At 52.4% G+C, this 19,798-nt stretch overlaps 2 protein-coding genes across 5 annotated transcripts in view; one reads left to right on the plus strand and one right to left on the minus strand.

Annotated features, from left to right (window-relative positions):
- The window catches only part of Tbc1d2b (TBC1 domain family member 2B), an 83,234-nt gene extending 73,597 nt beyond the window's left edge, over nt 1-9,637 (plus strand). For 3 of the 4 annotated variants that reach the window (XM_019206816.2, XM_033756018.1, XM_010619487.3), the window contains 4 exons: nt 2,326-2,511; nt 3,170-3,289; nt 4,335-4,456; nt 7,200-9,637. In XM_019206816.2, coding sequence (XP_019062361.1) covers nt 2,326-2,511; nt 3,170-3,289; nt 4,335-4,456; nt 7,200-7,395 — 624 coding nt within the window. In that variant the 3' untranslated portion in view covers nt 7,396-9,637. The remainder of the gene's footprint in view (nt 1-2,325; nt 2,512-3,169; nt 3,290-4,334; nt 4,457-7,199) is intronic. The other variant, XM_010619491.3, reaches the window with a different exon arrangement.
- A 2,517-nt stretch (nt 9,638-12,154) lies between these two features.
- The window catches only part of Adamts7 (ADAM metallopeptidase with thrombospondin type 1 motif 7), a 40,296-nt gene continuing 32,652 nt past the window's right edge, over nt 12,155-19,798 (minus strand). Inside the window, exons 19-23 of the mRNA XM_033756068.1 lie at nt 19,274-19,426; nt 18,229-18,402; nt 17,996-18,142; nt 17,008-17,170; nt 12,155-12,672 (exon numbers count right to left, since the gene is read on the minus strand). Coding sequence (XP_033611959.1) covers nt 12,665-12,672; nt 17,008-17,170; nt 17,996-18,142; nt 18,229-18,402; nt 19,274-19,426 — 645 coding nt within the window. The 3' untranslated portion in view covers nt 12,155-12,664. The remainder of the gene's footprint in view (nt 12,673-17,007; nt 17,171-17,995; nt 18,143-18,228; nt 18,403-19,273; nt 19,427-19,798) is intronic.

Here is a 19,798-nt window from a genome sequence, read left to right on the forward strand (position 1 = left end):
TTTTTTTTTTTTTTTCTTGGTACCGGGGATTGAACTTGGGTCCTTGTGCTTGCAAGGCAGGCCACCGAACCGCTGAGCTAAATCCCTGGCCCCATACTTTTGTTTTTTAAGTGTTTAAGAAAATTAATTATAATTCATTTCAGCCAATGCATATCTTGGACATTTTGTGTCTTATTCTAGTCAGAAAGCAAATTGGCCAAAAATGTGTATTTCCAACCCCAAATTCTTATATTTTGTGGTCCTTTACTCTGGGGTATGTTTATAACTTTTAAATATCATTTTTGAACAAATATTAGTGCTTTTTAGCTTTGTAAGTTACATTGCCTTTTACATTTAAAAAATTTTAACCAGCAGTTCCTACTGGAACCTGTGTAATTGTACTTTTTAAAAACAAAAAAAACAGAAGCATTTTTGATTTTTGAAACTTATTTTAAAGAAAAATTCATTTCTCTCAATCAGGTGTGTCCAGCCTGCAGTGCTCAGTTTTGTGACTTCTGTACACTACACATTTTATACATGGCCCAAAACAGTGCATTTTCCCATGTGTGTATACCTCGCAGGCTTGAGTTGGACAGCCTGAATATTGTTTCTAGTTTTTTTAGTATTCCAGGAACCCCAAGAATGACCACACCTGTTGCTCTAACTTAATGAAGTTTGGGGATGATATCCTGCTAGGAGTAGTTTTACTGTGTGTGAGGGTGAGCATTTTCCTAGTTCTAGGTGCTGGCAGGTTGCCATAGTGGCTGTCTAGTTTGTCCCTGTTGGTAGCCTGCGAAAGGATATGCTGCACTGTGGTCATGGCACATGATGGTTCATAAAACACTGCAGGGTCCTTCAATGGAGCTGGCTGCTGTCACCCCTGCTTTGACCCCTAGCAACTGGCTTTGCCCTGTGCCCTGGGCCCTTGCTACTCCCTTGTTTTTCTTGCAGATGTCTCACCCCTGTATGGCTCTTCCTCTGAGTCCAGGCCTCCCCTGGAGCTTCAGTGTAGTCTCCCATGGCACCTGTATACGCCACTCTCCCTGGTCTGGCCTTGGTTCCATACTTCTGCCCTGCCATGTCTAGGGTCAGAAGCCAAGGAACACGGAGCACCTCTCCTTACCTCTCTCAGCATGGAGGTTTTAGGTTCTGAAGATTTTTCTCTCCACAGTCATGAATCCTTGTGCCCTCTTCCATCCCACTGCCCTCCATGGTCTCAGATTCCCTGCCTGTGCCTGGCCAGGAAGGGATCCCCCTGAGCTCTCTGGCCAGCCTTTCTGCCCCACACTAGTCAGAATGCTTCCAGTTGTGAGACCCTGCGTGCTTACAACTGTGAGACATTGCTCCATGCTTCTTGCATCTTATAACCTGGGTAGAGAAAGTGGTTCAGGGACTAGTGTTTCCTCTAAAGTTGAGCAGATGGGAATCAAGATGTGAGTCTGCTGTATGGGGTAAGTACTGTTTCTTGTGACTTTTGTTCCTATTGTACATGTACACATGGATAGTGTTGACTGAGCCACAGATGAAGCTGGCTGTTTTTGTGTGGGCCACAGAAAGCTTGTGGTATACAGGACAAAGTCTTGACCCTGCTGTGTGACATGGCAGCCTCTGTGACTGGCTTCTGCCAGGTGGTGCCACCTCATCTTCACCCTGCTGTCCGGAAGCCTGAGCTTGGGTAGTGGGTGCTGTCTCTTCTCCATGAGAAATCTTTACAGGACTTGCCATAGTGAGTGTGCCAGTTCATATGTCTACCTCCTAACCTTCTGTATCCTTGAGGTCAGGTTGTACCTGTGCTATCCTGTTTCCGGCAGTCGCCTTGCCTGGTGTGTGTGCAGCAGGTAGTTCATGTGAGCCTCATATGAGCCTCACAACAGCCATCTTCCAGATGGAAAGGGGTGTAAAACCCCTTGCTGAAAGTGCCTAGCTGGTGGTAGTGGAGCTGAGACCTCCACATGGGTCCCTCAGTCTAGAGTCCTTGCTCCTCTCATTCCCCTCACCTTGGTAAATGTGTGTCATATGGGAGAGTAGGTAATGTCACACTTCTTCTTTAGCTCAAGACTCGCTTTGCTACATCTGCCCAGGGCACAGGCTTTTGGCCCTTGGTTTCAACATCAGTGTGTTCCACTTTCCCTAGGCCCTGGTTGTCGGATGCGCATCTGGAGCACTCATTATGTTGCCTCTGAGACACAAAGCAGCCTGGCCCTGTGATGACAGTCCCCACAGTGGGTTTGGGACAGCCATGTGGCCGTAGTCCCCATGACTGCATCCTCTGCTGTCAGTCTCAGGGGCTGGCCTTGTGTGCCTGCGCAGTGCTGACTCTGACCTTTCTCCCCTCTGTTCCATCAGGTGGACCAGCGGGTGTTCAGAGACCTCATGAATGAGAAGCTGCCTCGATTGCATGCCCACTTTGAACAGTACAAAGTTGACTATACTCTCATCACATTCAACTGGTTCCTGGTGGTGTTTGTGGACAGCGTGGTTAGTGACATCCTCTTTAAGATATGGGACTCTTTCCTGTATGAGGGACCAAAGGTGGGTGTGCTTGATTCTCGTGTTCTCAGTTATACTCTTGATGGCGGACAAGCAGTTAGCAGGGCTGAGTGACCGCCTCCCATAGCACCATGGATAAGCACCAGCTGCTTATCCATTAGTAGTGCTCAGTCTGGCGTGGGGATGTGGCCCAGGGACAGAGTGCTTACCTAGCTTGCATGGGGCTTGGGTTCCATCCCCAGCACTGCAAAATAGAACAAAAACAACAGTACTGAGCCCCATCTGAGGCCTGGGAGCTTGGATGGTTTGTAATCTGAGCCTCAGCATTTGTAGAATGGCTGTTAGCACTATCCACCTTGTGTGGTTGAGGAGTTGGAGGCACAGAGAACTGATCATAGAGGATGCGGAGCCATTATCACAGTCTCACTGCCCATGAGCCTCCCCCTATCCTGTTGTGTGTTTTAAAAAACTTAGATGTTTTAGTATGTAAATATACTACTTACCAAAAACTAAGGGTAGATAGTGGAAAGGAGCAGTCCCCCTCCCCCAGTGTCCTAGTTGTTCTTCTCCATGTCTTATATATCCACCTGTAAGTATTCACTGTGTAGCTTACATATGTTTTTAACTTGGTATATCTTAGAGGCAGTTCCACATCTGGGTATCCGGGCCTAACACATACATGTTTTGTAATTCTGTACAGCATTTTCTTGTACAGATGAGCCAGACATGTACACAACAGCCCCAGGATGGACAGTTTCATGCCACTTCTGACTGTGCTGTGCTGACTCTTGGAGACTACTGTCTTCATCCATCTGTGCAGGTGCACCTGTAGGTAGAGGTGCTGGGCCAAGGGTGTGGGGTCACAGATACTCAGACTTTTGTCTGAAACAGGGCATCACAACCTGATGACCTGGTCTGCTATTACTGCAAGGATTTCTCAGTGAGGGTAGAAATGGTGTAGGAATCAGGCCACACACAGGGAAGTGAGGAGACCCCTGTAATACTCTTTTCTAAATATGAGAAGAGCAGGCTGGTGCAGGCAGCCACAGCCCTTAGATATGAGAAAAGAGTTTTTTTCCAAAGCTACTTTAATCTCCAAGATCACCAGCAGTCCACACCCCCAGCCTCAAATATGGGACCCTCCAGAATCCTCTAAAACGTGGATTCTCTTTCTTCATACTCAGAAGTCAGCAGTTAAGGCAGTTGAGATGGGAATGACCTCTGGTTGTGAAGCTTTCCGAATAAAAAAAATCTGTTTTGAGTTTACTTAACATGTTCACCACCGGGCTGTAATTTGTATGTCTCACTGCTGGGAGGCTTGAAGCACCTGTGGTACATGCATGACTGTCCCATTGGGTGGCTTATTAACTTTATTAGTAAAAAGCCTGATAAAAGTGATTAGATCTGTTTGTACCACCAGTGGTACAAATGATTTCTTTCCAAAAGGTACAGTGGGTGGCCCACACCTGTAATCCCAGTAATATGAAGCCTGGCAAGATATGAGACCTTCTCAAGAAATAAGAAAATGGGCTGGGGATGTAGCTCATGGTGAGATCCTGGGTTCAATCCCCAGTGCCCCAAGCAAACAAGCAAATAAACAAGATTTCTAGCTCCGTATTCTGTATTGACTAGAATTATTAGCTGAGCTTAAGATTCCACATCTACTTGCTTCACAGGCGACTTGGTTGGGGCTAATTGTTGACACAATGAGAGTTTACTTTCCGGTGCGAAGGCTTTCCTGGCCAGCAGGAATCAGCCCCCAGGTCCAGTGTGCACAGTTGGGGCAGGGCCCATTTAGGGTGCTTCCTCAGGGTTTCCGTTCTCAAGCGTGTGTCTTCACTCATGCTTTCCTGCCCTTCCTACAGGTTATTTTCCGTTTTGCCCTGGCAGTTTTTAAATACAAGGAAGAGGAGATCCTGAAATTGCAGGACTCAATGTCTATATTCAAGTATCTCCGCTACTTCACTCGCACTATTCTTGATGCTCGGTGAGTCCTAGGGATATGCTCTCGCTTCCCCCAGAGACCAGGGGAATAGGAAGTCCCACCTCTGAATCTGCTGTTGTTAGACTCAGGGCCACCTCGGGGTGCTGTGTGGGAGAGGGAGTTTCCTTCCAGAGAGAAGAAACAGGAAGGGGTGTGACTTTCAGAGATTAGAGGGGAACTGAGATGAAATTGGTTTTATCCTTCATCCAGCAAGTGTGAATCCCAACAAGCAAAAGCCATGGTCTGCATGTCTACAGCTGTTTGCTGAGTGTCTGCTACAGGCGGGGCCAATGCCAGGCATGGGTTGCTGGATGGAGTTCAGTGGTGGGGAAAGCAGGCCCTATCTCATGGTGCTATGACCACGAGGCTCAGGCCCGGGACCCAGGCTAGGAAGGGCAATGAGGGGAGACACTAGGCAGAGCTGGGGCAGCATGCAGAGGTATGGGAACAAGTGCTTGGGGTCCTGTGGAAGTGGACTAGCCAGGTCACTAGTCTGTTGGAGTGTGTAGCTGGCCACAGCAGAGCTGGGCTGTCTCGGCTCTTGCAAGCTTCCTAGCACTAAGAATGCTGGCAGTTTTCACAGGATTAGGCAAGAGAAGGACAGGGTGCACTGGCATAGGACTGGCCAATGGATGATGACCAGGGATGATGGCTCTAAGAGGAGTCTCAGCAGGAGAGGAGATGGCTTTGGAGACAAGTGGCCCAGAGCTGGAGAGCTGAGGAGAGTGGGTCTGAATCTGGAAGAACCCAGGCTCTGGCTTGGGCAGCTAAGCATTCTGAATCATTTTATTCCCCATATTTCTGTCCTGGGCTCCCTGTGTCCTCTGGACCACAGCTGGTATGTTTGTTGGCAGCAGAAGAAGCCAGTGGATGCTGCACAGGCTGTCTGGTACCCTCACCTTTTTGGTGTTTTTCACTTCAGGCTGACGGGATGAACACTGACACGCACAACAGGGACTTGATCTCTGCCCAGAGGATATCTGAGGGTCACACTTGCCCTTGAGCAATGCCAGGTCCTTTGGAGCCTTGAGAGCTTTCTGCTAACTCATACTGTCAAGAAAGACCCTGGATGGGCTCCTTCAGGCCAACAGCTAAGCCTGTGTTAAAAGCCTTTGGTTCAGAGATGGAGCCTGCCCAACCTGCCAGCTTCTCCTGTAAATGCACATCGGGGCTGGGCAGTAGCCAAGCTGTGCATGGTCCTGCAGCGCCACCTTGTGAGCAGTTTGGTTTAGAAGGTCCAGACGGTCAAGTGGCCTTGAATGTTCACTGGAAGGATTACAAGAGGTGGTGGTAGGGGGTAGTGCTGTTAAAACTGCAGCTGTTCAGGCTCCTCTGCATGGAAGCCCTGATGTTTAATAAGCCCACACAAGAATGATTCCAGAGTGCACCAGTTCTGTAGCACATGGATGGGTCTCACAGGACAAGAAGGAGGGGCTTCTACAGCCAGGTGCATCTAGGGGATGTAGGGTGATACAGGTTGAAATGGTCTCTGAGGTAAGGACCCTGGGTGCCCAGAGGAGCTGAGCTTTGCAGGGTAGAATCTGGGTCTCCTTGTACTGCTCCTGGGCTGATGGGCCAGTCGGTTTCCCTACCAAGGAGTGAGTGGAAGTGTTAGCTTTACATTCCCAGTGCTCACTTTCTGTAGCAAAGGGGAAGATGCCTAGGTCTTGGGTTTGTGGCTCACAGCTACAGGAGGGAGAGATGGTGTGTGGGCTTCCAGGACCTGGTCCCTGGCAGTTTGCATACAGCATCCCTTGCTCAGGGCTCCCCTCATCTCTGGGGCTTATCTGTCCTAGAACACCAGGAGTTTGGCATTGAACAGAGCTGGCCTTTCTTGCCTGAGTCCTTGGGGTTCATCAGGCATGCCTGAGAAGTAGGGGTAAAAGTGGAGGACTTGTCTGAGTCCTTGGGGTTCATCAGGCATGCCTGAGAAGTAGGGGTAAAAGTGGAGGAGTTCTAAGGCTTATGCCTCTGTACTTTGCATACCAGGCTAAATACAGCCCACATGGCTGGGTGATGGCAGGGGTGCTGCTCTGATCCAGCCCTCCTGGGCTGCATGTGTGTCAGGACTTCAGTTGGCAGGCAGGGTATGCACCTCTACTCAGGAAGCCAGTTCCTCCTGTGCCCAGGAGAAGTGACTGGCCTGCAGGCTGGGAGCAACAGCAGGTTGGGACAAGTCTTAGTTCAGTCTTTACCAGACAGCTAGGCAATGGTTAAAGGCAAGTCACAATTTTGTAACTTACTGAAAATTTTGTTCCTTGGCCCAGGGGTAATAGAAACCCTCATGCCACACAGGTCTTTGTAGACTGTTGACCTTGTCACCTTGCTAGTTGACTCTTGATTGTCATTGCTGGTTTGCTCAGGTATCCACCATGCCCAGTCAGTCAATCCAGCCTGGAACTGACCCCAAGGACTCGCATCCACCAGCAACCACGGATATGGAATAAGCATGGGGCACTGCTCTTAGGAGCCCCCATGCTCTGGGCAGGCACGCCCAGTGTTCCTAATGTGCTGATGGGGAATCAGCCCAAAAAACAGGTGTAGCAGAACCAGAGTTTGTGCTTGGCCAGGATTCAGAGCTGTCCTCTCTAACACCCTGCTCCTCTGTGGGAGGAGGCCAGTCCTCCTACCCAGGCCCCTAGCACAGTGTGTCCCTTTTACCTGGCCCCGGGCTTTGCTGCCATGAGGGCTTAAAGAGCACCCATAGAGCCTCACTGACCCCTTTCTGTGCCCTCCATCACACCAGGAAGCTGATCAACATCTCCTTTGTGGACCTGAACCCCTTCCCCCTGCGCCAGATCCGGAACCGACGTGCCTATCACCTGGAGAAGGTGCGGCAGGAACTGACTGAGCTGGAGGCCATCCGTGAGGACTTCCTGCGTGAGCGGGAGCCTGGCCCTGACAAGGGTGGGCTGGTCAGCGATGAGGAGGAGGATGCCTGAGTGACGCCTAAGATACTGTTTTGTGCTGTGGTAACCAAAGTATGTCCAAGGGGACTGCAGGGGTCCCTGCTCATTTAATGCCCAGGTGCAACATTTATGGTCTCTGGGACTCTGCGGGGCAGATGTCCAGAGCCAGACTGCACTTTCTTATTTCCCACTTGGGGCTGGAGAGAGGTCTGCTCTGTTTACAGCCAGCGCCGTGCTGTAGCATTTGTTCACATGTGTCGCAGTCCTGCTTTCTGCCTGATTGGTGAATCACTGCACTTATCAGCTGGTTGTCTCCGAGAGCCTGTTTACAGATTATGCCAGCTGGGTTGGTCTCCACCCCATGAAAACCGGCCTCAGTGGGCACTTCCCATGTTGTTACTCCTCTTGTATATAGTGGGCAGCTGTGTGTGTGTGTGTGTGTGTGTGTGTGTGTGTGTGTGCGCGCGTGTGCGCGCGTCTTAAATGGCAGCACTTGGAGTGTGCTTCAGAGTGTGGCTGTTCCCATGGGGTGAGGTCAGTGTGCAGAGGGGCTTCCTTAAAAAGAAAGCACACCTTGTTCTGGAGCAGCCTCCGCTGGAAGCCCAGGAGCCTTCCTCTGTCCTCCCATGCACAGCCATTCACTAGTGGTTCCCCACCACATGGGGGCCCTGGTCCTGCACCAGCCCCATGTGTGTTTGCAAGTGGCTGATGGTTCTGCCCCAGCTTGCCCTGTGCCTAGCACCTCACTGCAAGTGTTTGTGGAAAACTTTTCATCTGGGAGGTGACTTATGGAAGCCATTCTCCATGTTTGCTTGGGGTAGGATTTCAGGTGAATTGCCTGGCCCTGGTGAGGGTGCAGAAGCAGCTTCAGGGTTCTTTGCGGGTGGCTGCACAGCTGCTGGGCAAACTTGCCCAGCAGCCACCATAGGTTCCACGGTAGCCGATGCTCCCATGTCTTCCTGCACTGAAGTTGGCAGTACCTTTGCTGAGATCAGGCCTCATGGGAGCTCTCACCCAGCTCCACCCTGGCTGCCAGACAGCCTTGTCCTTGGTGAAGATGTGGGGGGTCCATGTGGCCTCTGACGTGGCAGGCTGCCAGGCAGGTCCTGGCTATTTTTGTTGAACCCCTTAGGACCATCCTTGAAGTGTGGGTGCTGTGAGTGAATGTTTCCTGGCACAGTATTACTCAACACAAGAAAAACAGTCTTACATGGAGTATTTTACACTACCTGAAAAAAAAAAAAAAGGAAATGCTCTCTAGTTGATATAAACACAATTGGACTAAGAATTGAGGCAATGCAGTTTCAAGAAATGCTCTGGTAAGGAGTTTTCCTTTTTTTGTTTTTTTTCTGTCAGCTTTCTAGTGGTTTCATGGTTTAATTGGTACTTCAGTACACTAGGCTGAACTTGGATTTTGTCTTTGGGGGAGCTGGTGTCTCTATTCAGCCACTTTTCTCTTCAGGTATCAGAAACATGTCTTGCCATTGTACGTCTTTGCAGTTGGTTTTTGAGGCCTGGCTTTAGAAAGCAGCATGTGAAGGGGGAGCCACAATCACCCACTGTTCTCAGGTATGGGCCACCTGCTGACAGACCCCACCCCACCTCCCACCAGAAGTGACGGCTGTCAGCCAGGGACAGCTGCTGAGAAGGTGCAGGGGACAAGGGTGTGTGTGTGTGTGTGTGTGTGTCTGGGGTCAGCTCCAGCTGCTCTCAGTTTCTAGTTTCCAAGTCAGTTTCCCATACAAGGTGCCAGCCCAAGCTGCTATGTTCAGGAGCCAAGAGTAGCCCCTCAGGACTGAGCTTTCTGGTCCAGCATGCTTGGGAGAGATGCATCGTCACAGTGCCTACACAGCTGGGGCTGCTCTGTGGCCAGGCAGTGTGAGAGCAGAGTGATCTGGAGATGGAGCCTTCTAGAGGTCCTCCCTGGAAAAGTGTGCTGAGTGTCTGGAGCTGGCACTGGCAGGGGTGAGGGTTGGGGAGGTGTTTGCCAGGTTCCAGGCTGGAGACAGGACAGACCAAATCCCGTTTTGCATTGACACTTCTCATGCTGTCCTCTCCCACAGCGGAGATACCGCTCCTGTCCCTGGCACCCTTCAGGCCCCTCCATCAGCTGCCTGTGTACCTTCTGGCCAAGGCTGGTGCACACTGCTAATCTTACTGTGTCCATCTGCTAGCCACATATGCATGTGCCAGGGCTAGAGGAGTTGCCAACTTGGCAGTTTTTTGGTTTTTTTTTGGTACCAGGGATCGAACTCGGGTCCTTGCTCTTGTGAAGCAAGTGCTGGAACCACTGAGCTAATTCCCCGGCCCAGTTAATTTTTTTTTTCTTTAATGGGTTGAACCTGTTGATACTTTTGTATATTTTTACTACAGTTATATTTTTGTAGGCTATTTTATCAAGGTTTTTCTAGATTGCGTACATCTATTTTGTATAACAAGTTCTATTTTGTGTGCACGATCCCCTTGCGTGTATCTATGTAAGCCTGAGCCTCCCAGTTGCTCTTCCCTCTACGCCATCTTTACCTCCAGCCAGCCCAGTGTCTGTGCAGACTACATCCCCACCCTCCTTTCCTGGTAGTTTGGGTGCTGTATCATCATGCTGACAGCTGTACAGTGGCAGCCAGGACTTCGGATTGTAGGAAACACTGGTTTCCGCTGTTACATTGACCATAGGAAGCACCCTAGGCAAACCCCAGTCAGGTTTTCCTTAGGAAGTGTCTACATTGTTGCATGAGCCTGCCTTGTATACAGTGCTCTTTCCGTACAGTTGGACCTGCTGGGAGGCGCAGGTGGGTAGGAAGCCTAGTGTGGGTGCTGAGCATTTCACTGTTGGACAGCAGGAGGATGTGAGGGGCGCTGCCAGGTGACTGCCCTTTGATATGACAGCAGCTTCTGTACTGATCTTCAGGTTAAAATAAACTCCTTTATGTAACGTTCTGCTTGAGCCCATCGCAAGGGCAGAGGAGTTCACCTGCTGATCTGGCCATTGACTCTGGGCATCTCTGCCCTTCATTCCAGTGGGGAGGCTGGGACAGGATACTCTACCAGCACTGGTGGCCATAGGTGGCCGTAAGAGCCGTGGCTGGGTGTGAGGACAGTGGTGGGAGCTAAGATCTAGACACTTCCCAGAGAAGCCCCTGCAGACAGGTGCCCTCCCACCACCTGTCCAGGCCTGTTTGCCTCCTGGCCCAGCCGCCACTGTAAGGACACCTCGCCATCACTGGAAAAACATAAGGATTGAGACCACATGTCTTTCCACAGAGTGGGGTGGTGGTGTGGCCCTAGCAAGGATGTGCACAAGGCGGGCCAGTACCATAAGCTGCTCTCTGGGGAACCCACGATTACACTGTACAACAGCAATGGCAGAGCTGTTCTGGGGACCCCAGCAGCATACCCGCATGCCTGCCCCAGATCCCATCCTTGTGAAGTCTGCTGCCTGATGAAGACGAGATGTTATTACTCAGTGTGGGTACCCAGGACCTCCTCACAAAGACAGACAGGAGGCAGGTCTGATGCCTTCCTGACAGACCTCAGACAACTTCCTGCCACTGTGGGGTCCTTCCTGGTACAAAGGGGGCACGGTGGAGGGTACCCAGTGCTCAAAAGAGGAGATAGAGATTTGGGGTCTCCATCTGGCCTGTGCTACCTGGGTATGTGCCTGGGTTCTCACCCGGAATAGGGAATGTTTAGGATCAGGTGGGCAAGGTGGCAGGGAACAGCAGGTATACAACTTCACTACACCTGAGCAGTGCCCTGTGCCCACACTCCCCACCTTTCTGGCATAGATGTGCTGGTTATTCTTCCCTTGGATATGGTTCCATGGTCTCGGTCCCCATTGAGTGGTTCCCATTGTGCCCCTCCCAGCCCTGATGCCACAAGGCCCACATGCTGACAGTCTGGGGGTGTACACTGGAGAATAGAGTGTGACAGTATCCCCCCAAACTTAGAGAAGTGACCTAACACCTTCCAGGAGGAGATTTAAAAAAGAGGTGAAGGTCCCAAGGTTGTAGCCAGAGGGAAGGGCCTAGGAGGACAGTGTCCAGTCCTCTCTGCCTGAGTGCCTTCATGCCCAGTTGCTCCCTGGTATGTATACACCTTAGCCTGGTTCCACAGAACGAGGTTTTACCACTGGGAGGAGGTGGTTGCCATGCCACTGGGCCACAAGTGGTGAAGGCTAGTGCCTAGAGCTGGCAGTGGGGAAGGGGCCACAGCCAACCCCAACCCCAACCTCGAGCAGTGAGGAGATGAAGGAATGGGATGGTAAGGACCAGGAGGAGAAAGGAGGTCCAGGCTGCTCCCTCTCCCCACACTGTGTTAGCAGAGCCAAAGAGGCTGAAGCATCCCCTGAAGATGACAAGGGGCTCTGCATCTTGGAGTGTGTATGGCTCTACTCTGTGAAACAGGTTTCTGGGGGCCTAAGTGGGGCCCTGGGAGGCCTGGGAGGTGGCCTGAGTGGGGCCCGGGAGGGCTGGGAGGTGGACACCAAGTAAACGGTGTGGATGGAACCAGACCATACCCCTTTACCAGTTGTACCCTACCCCATGCCCAGTTTTCTGCAACAGATTCCCCAGATCCACCTCAGCCCTGATGGCCTCCATGTCCACCTTCAGTGCCATTCTGCTCAGAAACAGAAGCACACCTGAGGTCACAGAGGGTCCAAGATAAGGAGAATTGGCGAAGGATGGAGGGTAAGATTCTTAAGGTTCTCTGATCCAAGATAAGTCCAGCTGTGCTTTGGAACAGTAGATATTTATGTAAAACAGTAACAAATGTCACACAAACCTTTACAATAATAATAATAATAATAAAACCTTTCCTGAGGGAAGGGGTCCCTGCCTGCCCTGGGGCGGGTGGGGTTAGCACCATGGGGCATGAGGGGTGGCACTGAGGTCTGTGTGTTCTTCCCATCCTGGTCAGTGGTGGGCTACCCGCTGGTGGCCATGGGACAGGCCTTCATGGCCAGACAGGTGACACGAACAGTGGGCAGCTTACAGTGGCCCATGATGAACAGGAAGTTACAGAGGTTGAAGGACAGGTGGTCTTGATCACAGCCTGGGCAAAGGGCAGGCATAATTCAGGCAATGGGCCAGGTGCCCGGATGAGGGGTTCCCTGGGACATTGTGCTACCCTCCAATCCCCCTCTTATGAGACATTAGCGAGCAACTTCAGGGCACAGGACCCCTGCCCTCCCATTTCTGGAAGTGCTGTCATGGCCTTACACATGCAGGTCACTGGCCGTGGCTATCTCTGTCACACTTGCCTGTGGCTGGGTCCAAGGACTGGAGAGCTGGCAGAGTTTGGCTCAGGTTCCTGGAAGAAAGGCACTGAGTCTCCATTTTAGCCCATTTCAAGAAACCCATCCTAGAACACCTTGGGATACCTATCCTAGATTTATCTGGGATACCTATCCTAGATTTATCTAGGACCCCACCTGAGGTGAGCCCATCTTAGACCACCTCAGGAGACCCATTCTAGTCCATCCCATCTGAGAGAGATCCCATCCTAGCTCATTGTCAGGAGATTCCATCCTGACCACCTTGAGGTGACTCCAACCTAGACCACCTCAGGTGACCTATCGTACCCCTTCCTCACCTCGAGAGCCTCATCCCAGCCCATCTCAGGAAACCCCATTCTAGACGACCCAGGTGACCCATCCTAATGCTCCTCACCTCAGGATAACCCATCCTAGATCTCCGCAGGTGACCCCATACTTACCCTTGCCAGGAGACTCCATCCTAGTCCACCTCACCTCAGGTGACCATATCCTACCCCACCTCAGGAGGCCCCATTCTAGACCATTCAAGTGACCCATCCTAACCCTCCTTACATCAGGTTACACCATCTTAGCCCACCTCACCTAAGGAGACCACATGCTAGATCACTCACTCAGTTGACCTATCCTAACCTCACCTAAAGAGACTCCATTTAGGACCACCTCCAGTAACCCATGTTACACCCCTTCTGGAGCCCCCACTGTACCCCACCTCACCTTAGGGGACCCATTCCAGACCACCTTAGGAAACCCCATCTTAGCCCACTTGAGGTGACCCATCATAGACCACCTCAGGTGAGTCATCCTAGCCCATCTCGGGAGACCCATCCTAACCCTCCTCACCTCATTATATATAGACTACCTCAGAAGACCTCATTCTAATCCACTCAGGAAACCCCATCCTAGCCCTCCTCAGAAGATCATCCCGATCACTTCAGGAAACCCCATTCTAGGCCACTCAGGCGAATCATCCTATCCTTTCTCACCCCAGGAAACAATCCAAGGAGTCTATCCAAGGTTACCTCAGTAAACCTCCATTGTAGACTCCAGGTGACCCATCCTATTCCACTTCCTAACCCACATCACCTCAAGAGACCCCATCCTACCCCTCCTCAGGAGATCCATCCTAAACAATCTCACATGAGCCATCTTAACTCTCCCCAGGAAACCCCAGCCAGAACCACCTCAGGTGACCCCATCCTAGTCCACCTTAGTAGACTCCATCCTAGATCACCTCAGGTGACCCTATTGTAGACCATATCAGGCAACCCATCCTAACCCTCACTTCAGGTAACTCCATTCTAGACCACTCAGGTGACCCAACCTAATCCACCTCACCATATCTATCCTAGCCCACTTGAGCATATCCCTTCCTAGACCATCTCATCATACCTATCCCCGTCAGACTCCCAAGAGACTCTCATCCTCGCCCACCTTAGCAGACCTCATCTAGACCACCTCAGGTACCCAAAGGCCCACTCAAGGGATTGTGTCCTCTCATCCCTGCTTATCCTTTGTACCTGACAAATCCTGGCACACCACTGAGTCTCAGGCAGTTAAGCTGTCTGCAGTGGTCTGTGTTCCCCATCCACGCCACCTCCTCTCAGTGCCCTGGACAGTCTGCTGGGCCTTAGGCATCATCTCCCCATTTATGGGCCACACTGGGCCTCAGCTTCTGGTTCTCAAGCCAGAGCACAGCCACATCCCCCACTAGCCCTCCACTTCTCACAGGCAGTGAAGTCCAGGGGAGTGGGCCTTATGTGCAGCCACAGAGGCCATCAGGGTGAGATAGGAGGTAGAGCAAGGACAAGTGAACAACAGGAAGCCCTGGGGCAAGAGTTGAAAAACCAAACCAACCAAGGATGATGACATCAAAAACATCAGGAAACCAACAGATAAAGGTCACCCTGTTCCCCAGGAACCCCAGGCATGCACAAAACCAAAATGACAAGACTGGCCTGTGTCCAGCCTCATCTGTACACACATACACACAATGGACTTTGGATACCCTGATCCTTCTGTCTCAAAACCTTGCATGGTCAGAACCTCCCTGCCAATATGTGGGCTTAGTGGTGGGCCAGGACTCCTGTCAGTCCCAGCAACAGGATCTCCCATAACCCGAGGTCAGAGAGAGCCAGCATTACCACTACAGGCAATGAGCTCTCTCAGGAGTGTCTTTTTGCTTCTTTCTTTTTACTACATCTTACTCTTGTTCCTTCTGATTGTCCTGCTCAGTTTTGTTTGGGACGCCAAGAACCTGGAAATAGCACCCCAGGATCCCCACCTAACTATAAGGGGACACTCAAGCTGAGCACTGGGGAGGGAGCTGTAGGCTGCTTTCAGGGACTAGGGCTGGGGACCCTCCTGCCCTGAGGCATCTATTTTGGGACGTGGCCTCCAGGCCTCAGATCTTGCTTCCTGTGCTGCTGATGGCCCCCAGCTGCCTCCCACCTTGCTAACCACAGACTTGAGCCCATGGAATGCAGGCACCCCATCCTGCTCTGGTTGGAGCTCTGCAGACCTAATTTCTAGTCCACTAAGGATCTGGGCAAGGTTCTTAGCCTCTCAGGCCTGTTTCCTCCACTGGCAAGCAAGGTGACCACACACACCGAGGTCCCAGGGTTTCCAAATGTCCTGCCACAGTCACACAGCCATCCTAGCATCCTGGGAATTTCAGGGGTCTCAGAGCTCAAAATACCTCCCCAGGACATCTTCACTGTGGCAGAGAACTCATTTGGGAGCATTGCCTGCTCCACCACCTCCCTGCCCTGCAGGTCCCCCCTACAGCCCACCGTGCCTCGGAGACTGTGAAGCCCAGTCCCCCCAAGCCAGGCTTGTTCCTAATTCCTGCTGCCTCTTGGGTCCTCACCACCCAACTCCCTGTGGACCCCAACTCCCATATGTGGGACAAAGGAGTTCAGTCCTGGGGACAGGGACAGCTAGTAGGCAAGAGTGCTGTTCTGTGCATGGGATGCCGCACTTTTGTTCCCTTGCTGCACAGGTGGTCCTGGGTTTTCCCTGACTACAATGTAGGACCACAGTGGCTGCCACAAAAAGGAAGTCACCTACTCTGAACGTCCCTTAGAAGATACAAAAACTAGGTAGAAAGGAGACAAATCGAGATTTTAAAATTGTACTTAACTGCATCTTCAAAACACAAAAGTTACTCAAGCCTTTTTTCCTTCCAAGAAACTTACTCCAAAAAAAAAAAAAAAAAAATCCCAAAGGTTTTAAAGACACAATAAGCCTGTAAATCTGAGCTCTGGACCTATCCTTTTCACTCATAAATTGTGCTTCCTTCACTCCCCCAAGGAAGCTGCAGTACTGGTAGACACACATCTCAACTCTGAAGAAATGTAGATGGCTTGTGCTGTGAGTTTATACCTTAACTGAGCATGGTGGCGCACGTCTGTAATCCATCCCAGCACTCAGGAGGCTGAGGCAAGAGGATCACTGTGAGTTCGAGACCAGCCTGGACTACATAGTGAGTTCCACGTCAGTCTCAACTACATAGTGAGACTCTGTCTCAAAAAACCAATTAAAAAAAAAAAAAAAGAATATATACCTTAGATAACCCATCTCAAAGACACCCTTAAATATACCCAGTTCTGGTGCATTGCCCGTACTTCACTCTTGAGTGCATCCTAAAATCTCCATCTAATAAACCTTTCTCTTGCCTCCTACTGAGGAGTCCTAAAAATTCTTTTCTCATGACAGAGTCAAGGAAACTGTCTACAAGGGTGGGATAGGTTCCTTATTTTTGCCTCAGAGACCTTCAGACCCAGCCTGGTGACCCTTCTAGGTGCTTTGCAGAGATGGACCTTCACTCCAGACCCCATTTGTGTAGGTGTGAGTCTAGGGCCACCGGGTTTCCTGTGCTCAGTCAGCACTGCTGGGGGCAGCTGAGGCTCAGGAAGGAAGTAGGGGGTTGGGGTCCAGAGCCACCTCTGGCCCAGGCCCTTCTGCCTGCCCAAAGGACCCAGCTGGCCAGGAAGCCAGCAGCATGCTGGGGGAGGCCCTTCCTGTAGTCCCTTTGCTCACTTCTGGCTTCCTTATCCGGCTAGCTGGGAATGGAGGGCCTTGGGACATTCCCGGCTTTCCCAGGAGGTAAAAGGGTCTCACACAGTTTCAGGGCCCCTCACCCCCACTCCCTTGCTGCTGGAGAAGCTGCCTGTGATCACTGGCTTGGCTGAGCAGCCCCCTTAGGGGGGCTGGTTTCCAGCATAGAGCCCCTTCTGCCTCCCCATCATCATGGCTGTATGGCTCTGGAGTCCACACTATAGAGGGAGCCCGGCAATGCTTTGAGAAGATGGCTTCCCCATGGTCCTCACCCACCCCACCTGTAGTCGAGATCTGGGAGAGGGGACACTCACGTGGGGACCCTGTGAGCTCACAGTCCTTTTCGCTGCATGGCCGGGAGCCCTCGGGCTGGGCTTCATGGCTGCACCGGTTGCTGTCTTCCTCACGCAGCCCTGTCTGCGTGTTGATGCACTTGACCAGGCGCCGCTGGATGCCCCCACTGCAGGGTGTTGAACACTGTGCAGGAGGGGAAGAGAGGCCTGGCACCAGACCTCACGGGAGCGTGGGTTTCCCGGGCAGTGCCCTGGGCCTGAGCAGCTTCCATGGGGTGGCCAGTGGAGGTGGGTGGGGTGTGCACAGCAGGATCTGCTCCCACACGGGAAATGGGCAAGGGAGAGAGCCCCCACACTATCCTGCCTGAGGCCTGGCAGAGTTGCCAGAGATTTGGATAAGAACCAGTGCCCCAGAGTAGCAGAGGGGAGCAGAAAAGGAAAGCAGTTTCTGGGCTAGCGCCTCCTCCTGAATTGGATTTTGTTTCCATCAGCTGGGGACCCAGTGTTTGGAAAAGCCCAGATAACAAGCTTCACCTATGCTGACTTGGGTGGGCCTTGTACTTAATTGTGCTACTTCATTTATATCTCCCTCCCTCCTCCCCGACTCCATGCCAATTTTTAAGATGGGAAAAACGTGATCCAGTGAGGCAAAAGCACTGCTAGTTAATCAGCAGCTTCTGGGACCAGGTCCTGAATGCATGCCCTGCTGCCCTCAAGTCCTGGTTCAGAGGCAAAGCTGAGATCCCTGAACCTCTAGGCTCCAGACAGGTCCAAGAGGGAGGAGTTCTGCCTACCAGGGGCCCTTCTCTATCCTCTTGTCCCACGGTCTCTGGCTTCACCTGCTGTCTCTTTGTCCCCACCTCTTGGCATTTCTGACCCTTTGCTGGTTCTCAACCTAAATCCCTAAGGCTCCTCCTTCCCAGGCTTCCCTGGTCTCCTGGCACCTGGCCATTGCACACCCTGCACTTCATTCTTCCAGCTCATTCCCTCTCCCTGCAGCCCAACTCACCTGACCCCAGGGCCCCACCACCCACTTTGTGCAGGGGTGGGTGTTGCAGGGCTGAGTGGCGTTGGGTCTCAGTGCCTCCTCACAGAGGCCCGGTTCTGGGCAAGTCACCAGACGCTGCTGCTCGCCACCACCGCAGGCCTCAGAGCACTGGCAAGGAGGGGAGGTGTCAGCACAGCTGGATCAGCACGGCTGGGACTTCAGGAGGACCAGGTCCACCCCAGATGCCCTCTCACCTCTCTCCAGGAGGAGATGTACCAGCTTAGGCAGGGACGGGTCCCGCAGGACTGGTGACTGGGTGGCTTGGTGGGCCCAGGCTGGCAGTGGAAGGGCCGCAGTGGCCGGAGGTCCTGTGTATTCATACAGTGCACATCCCGTACTGCAGAGCCTCCACCACAACTGCGGGAACACTAGGAGACAGGGACACCAAGCACATAACGCGGGTGCCCAGAGACACACGTGGATGCACCCCACGTGTACACCCAGGGCCCAGGAACAGGTGTACTGATACATCTGCCTACATGCATGGGTGTGCTTAATATACTTCGGATTAGGGACACGTGGACACAGCACAGGTGTATGCAGTTACGACCCAGAGGTGGAGGAAGGGGTGTGGACACACCCTATGCCCACACACACATAATCCTGGGGCCCAGGAACATGTCACACCTCATGCACGTCCACACTCAGCCCAGGTCCCAGGTCCAGGTGCGTGACACACTAAGTATATATATATATGCTTATAGCCCAGGGACGCAGTTGTGGACTCTCCCTACATTCATACACACATTTATAACCCATAAGCCCAGGCACACTGCCCATATGCACACACACACAACCCAAGTGTGAATGAACCCAAGAGCATTCACACATTCTAACCAGGGGCCCCAGGACCTGTGCACACAACTGGTGAGAGTGGCTGGGCAGATAACAAACCCCATCCCCACCGAGTACAAGGTAAAACTCCAAGGAGAGACTGGGAGTGGCCAGCCCTAGGCAACAGGTGGAAGACTAGGGCTGCCACAGGCTGGGACAGATGGACAAGGGGGTGAAGGAGAGTTGGCGAAGGGGAAATCCAGGAGTTGGGAGCGGAGATGTCCGCAGGAGCAGTCGTTGGGCTGGGTCATGCTGAAACTGAAGAGATCCCAAAGACATCAGGAGTGAACCAATCAGTTCACAGATGTGTGTGGAGGCCCTGCCTGGCTGCTCTTGAACTCTGGTCGTGAGGTGCAGGGGCTCACCTTGCACCTGGGGCTGCACCCTGGCTTTCCCCACACACACCTTACTCCAGTTGCCTGTGTACCAGGCAGCACAGGGCCGCAGGTGGCAGTGGCGGGCAGGCTGGGGCCGTCCAGCGGCAGTGCAGTCCTCATCCCGGCCAGAGCTGCAGTACACCGCCCTCCAGACAGCACCCAGGCCACAGGTGGTGGAGCACTGTGGGCACAGAGACCACGAACATCAAGCAGATCCCCAATCCCTGGCCTCCTACAGCCAGGGGAACGACCCACTTGGTGAAGCTGCTCCTGTCCTGGGCCCTGGTCCACTTTATGTGCAAGATGGACTCCTCCACCATTCTACTGGGGATGAAAAAGGGGCGGAATCCTGCCACCCACCCTGTCCACGAGGGACCTGCAGGGACCCCAGCCCACCACCCTACCAGCAGGGCTTGTTGATCTCGGAATCTCTAGGAAAGTATGTCTGGGTCCTGGTCCTGGCAGCTCACTTGCCAGAAACCCCAGGCAAAGGCAGCTCTTGGCTCCAGCCTGTCCCTTCCTCAAGGCTGGGGCCTGGACACAGGCCCTTGTT

Source organism: Fukomys damarensis, unplaced genomic scaffold (assembly GCF_012274545.1).
Source record: "Fukomys damarensis isolate Sample0158 unplaced genomic scaffold, DMR_v1.0_HiC HiC_scaffold_25, whole genome shotgun sequence".
Classification (NCBI taxonomy): Eukaryota; Metazoa; Chordata; class Mammalia; order Rodentia; family Bathyergidae; genus Fukomys; species Fukomys damarensis.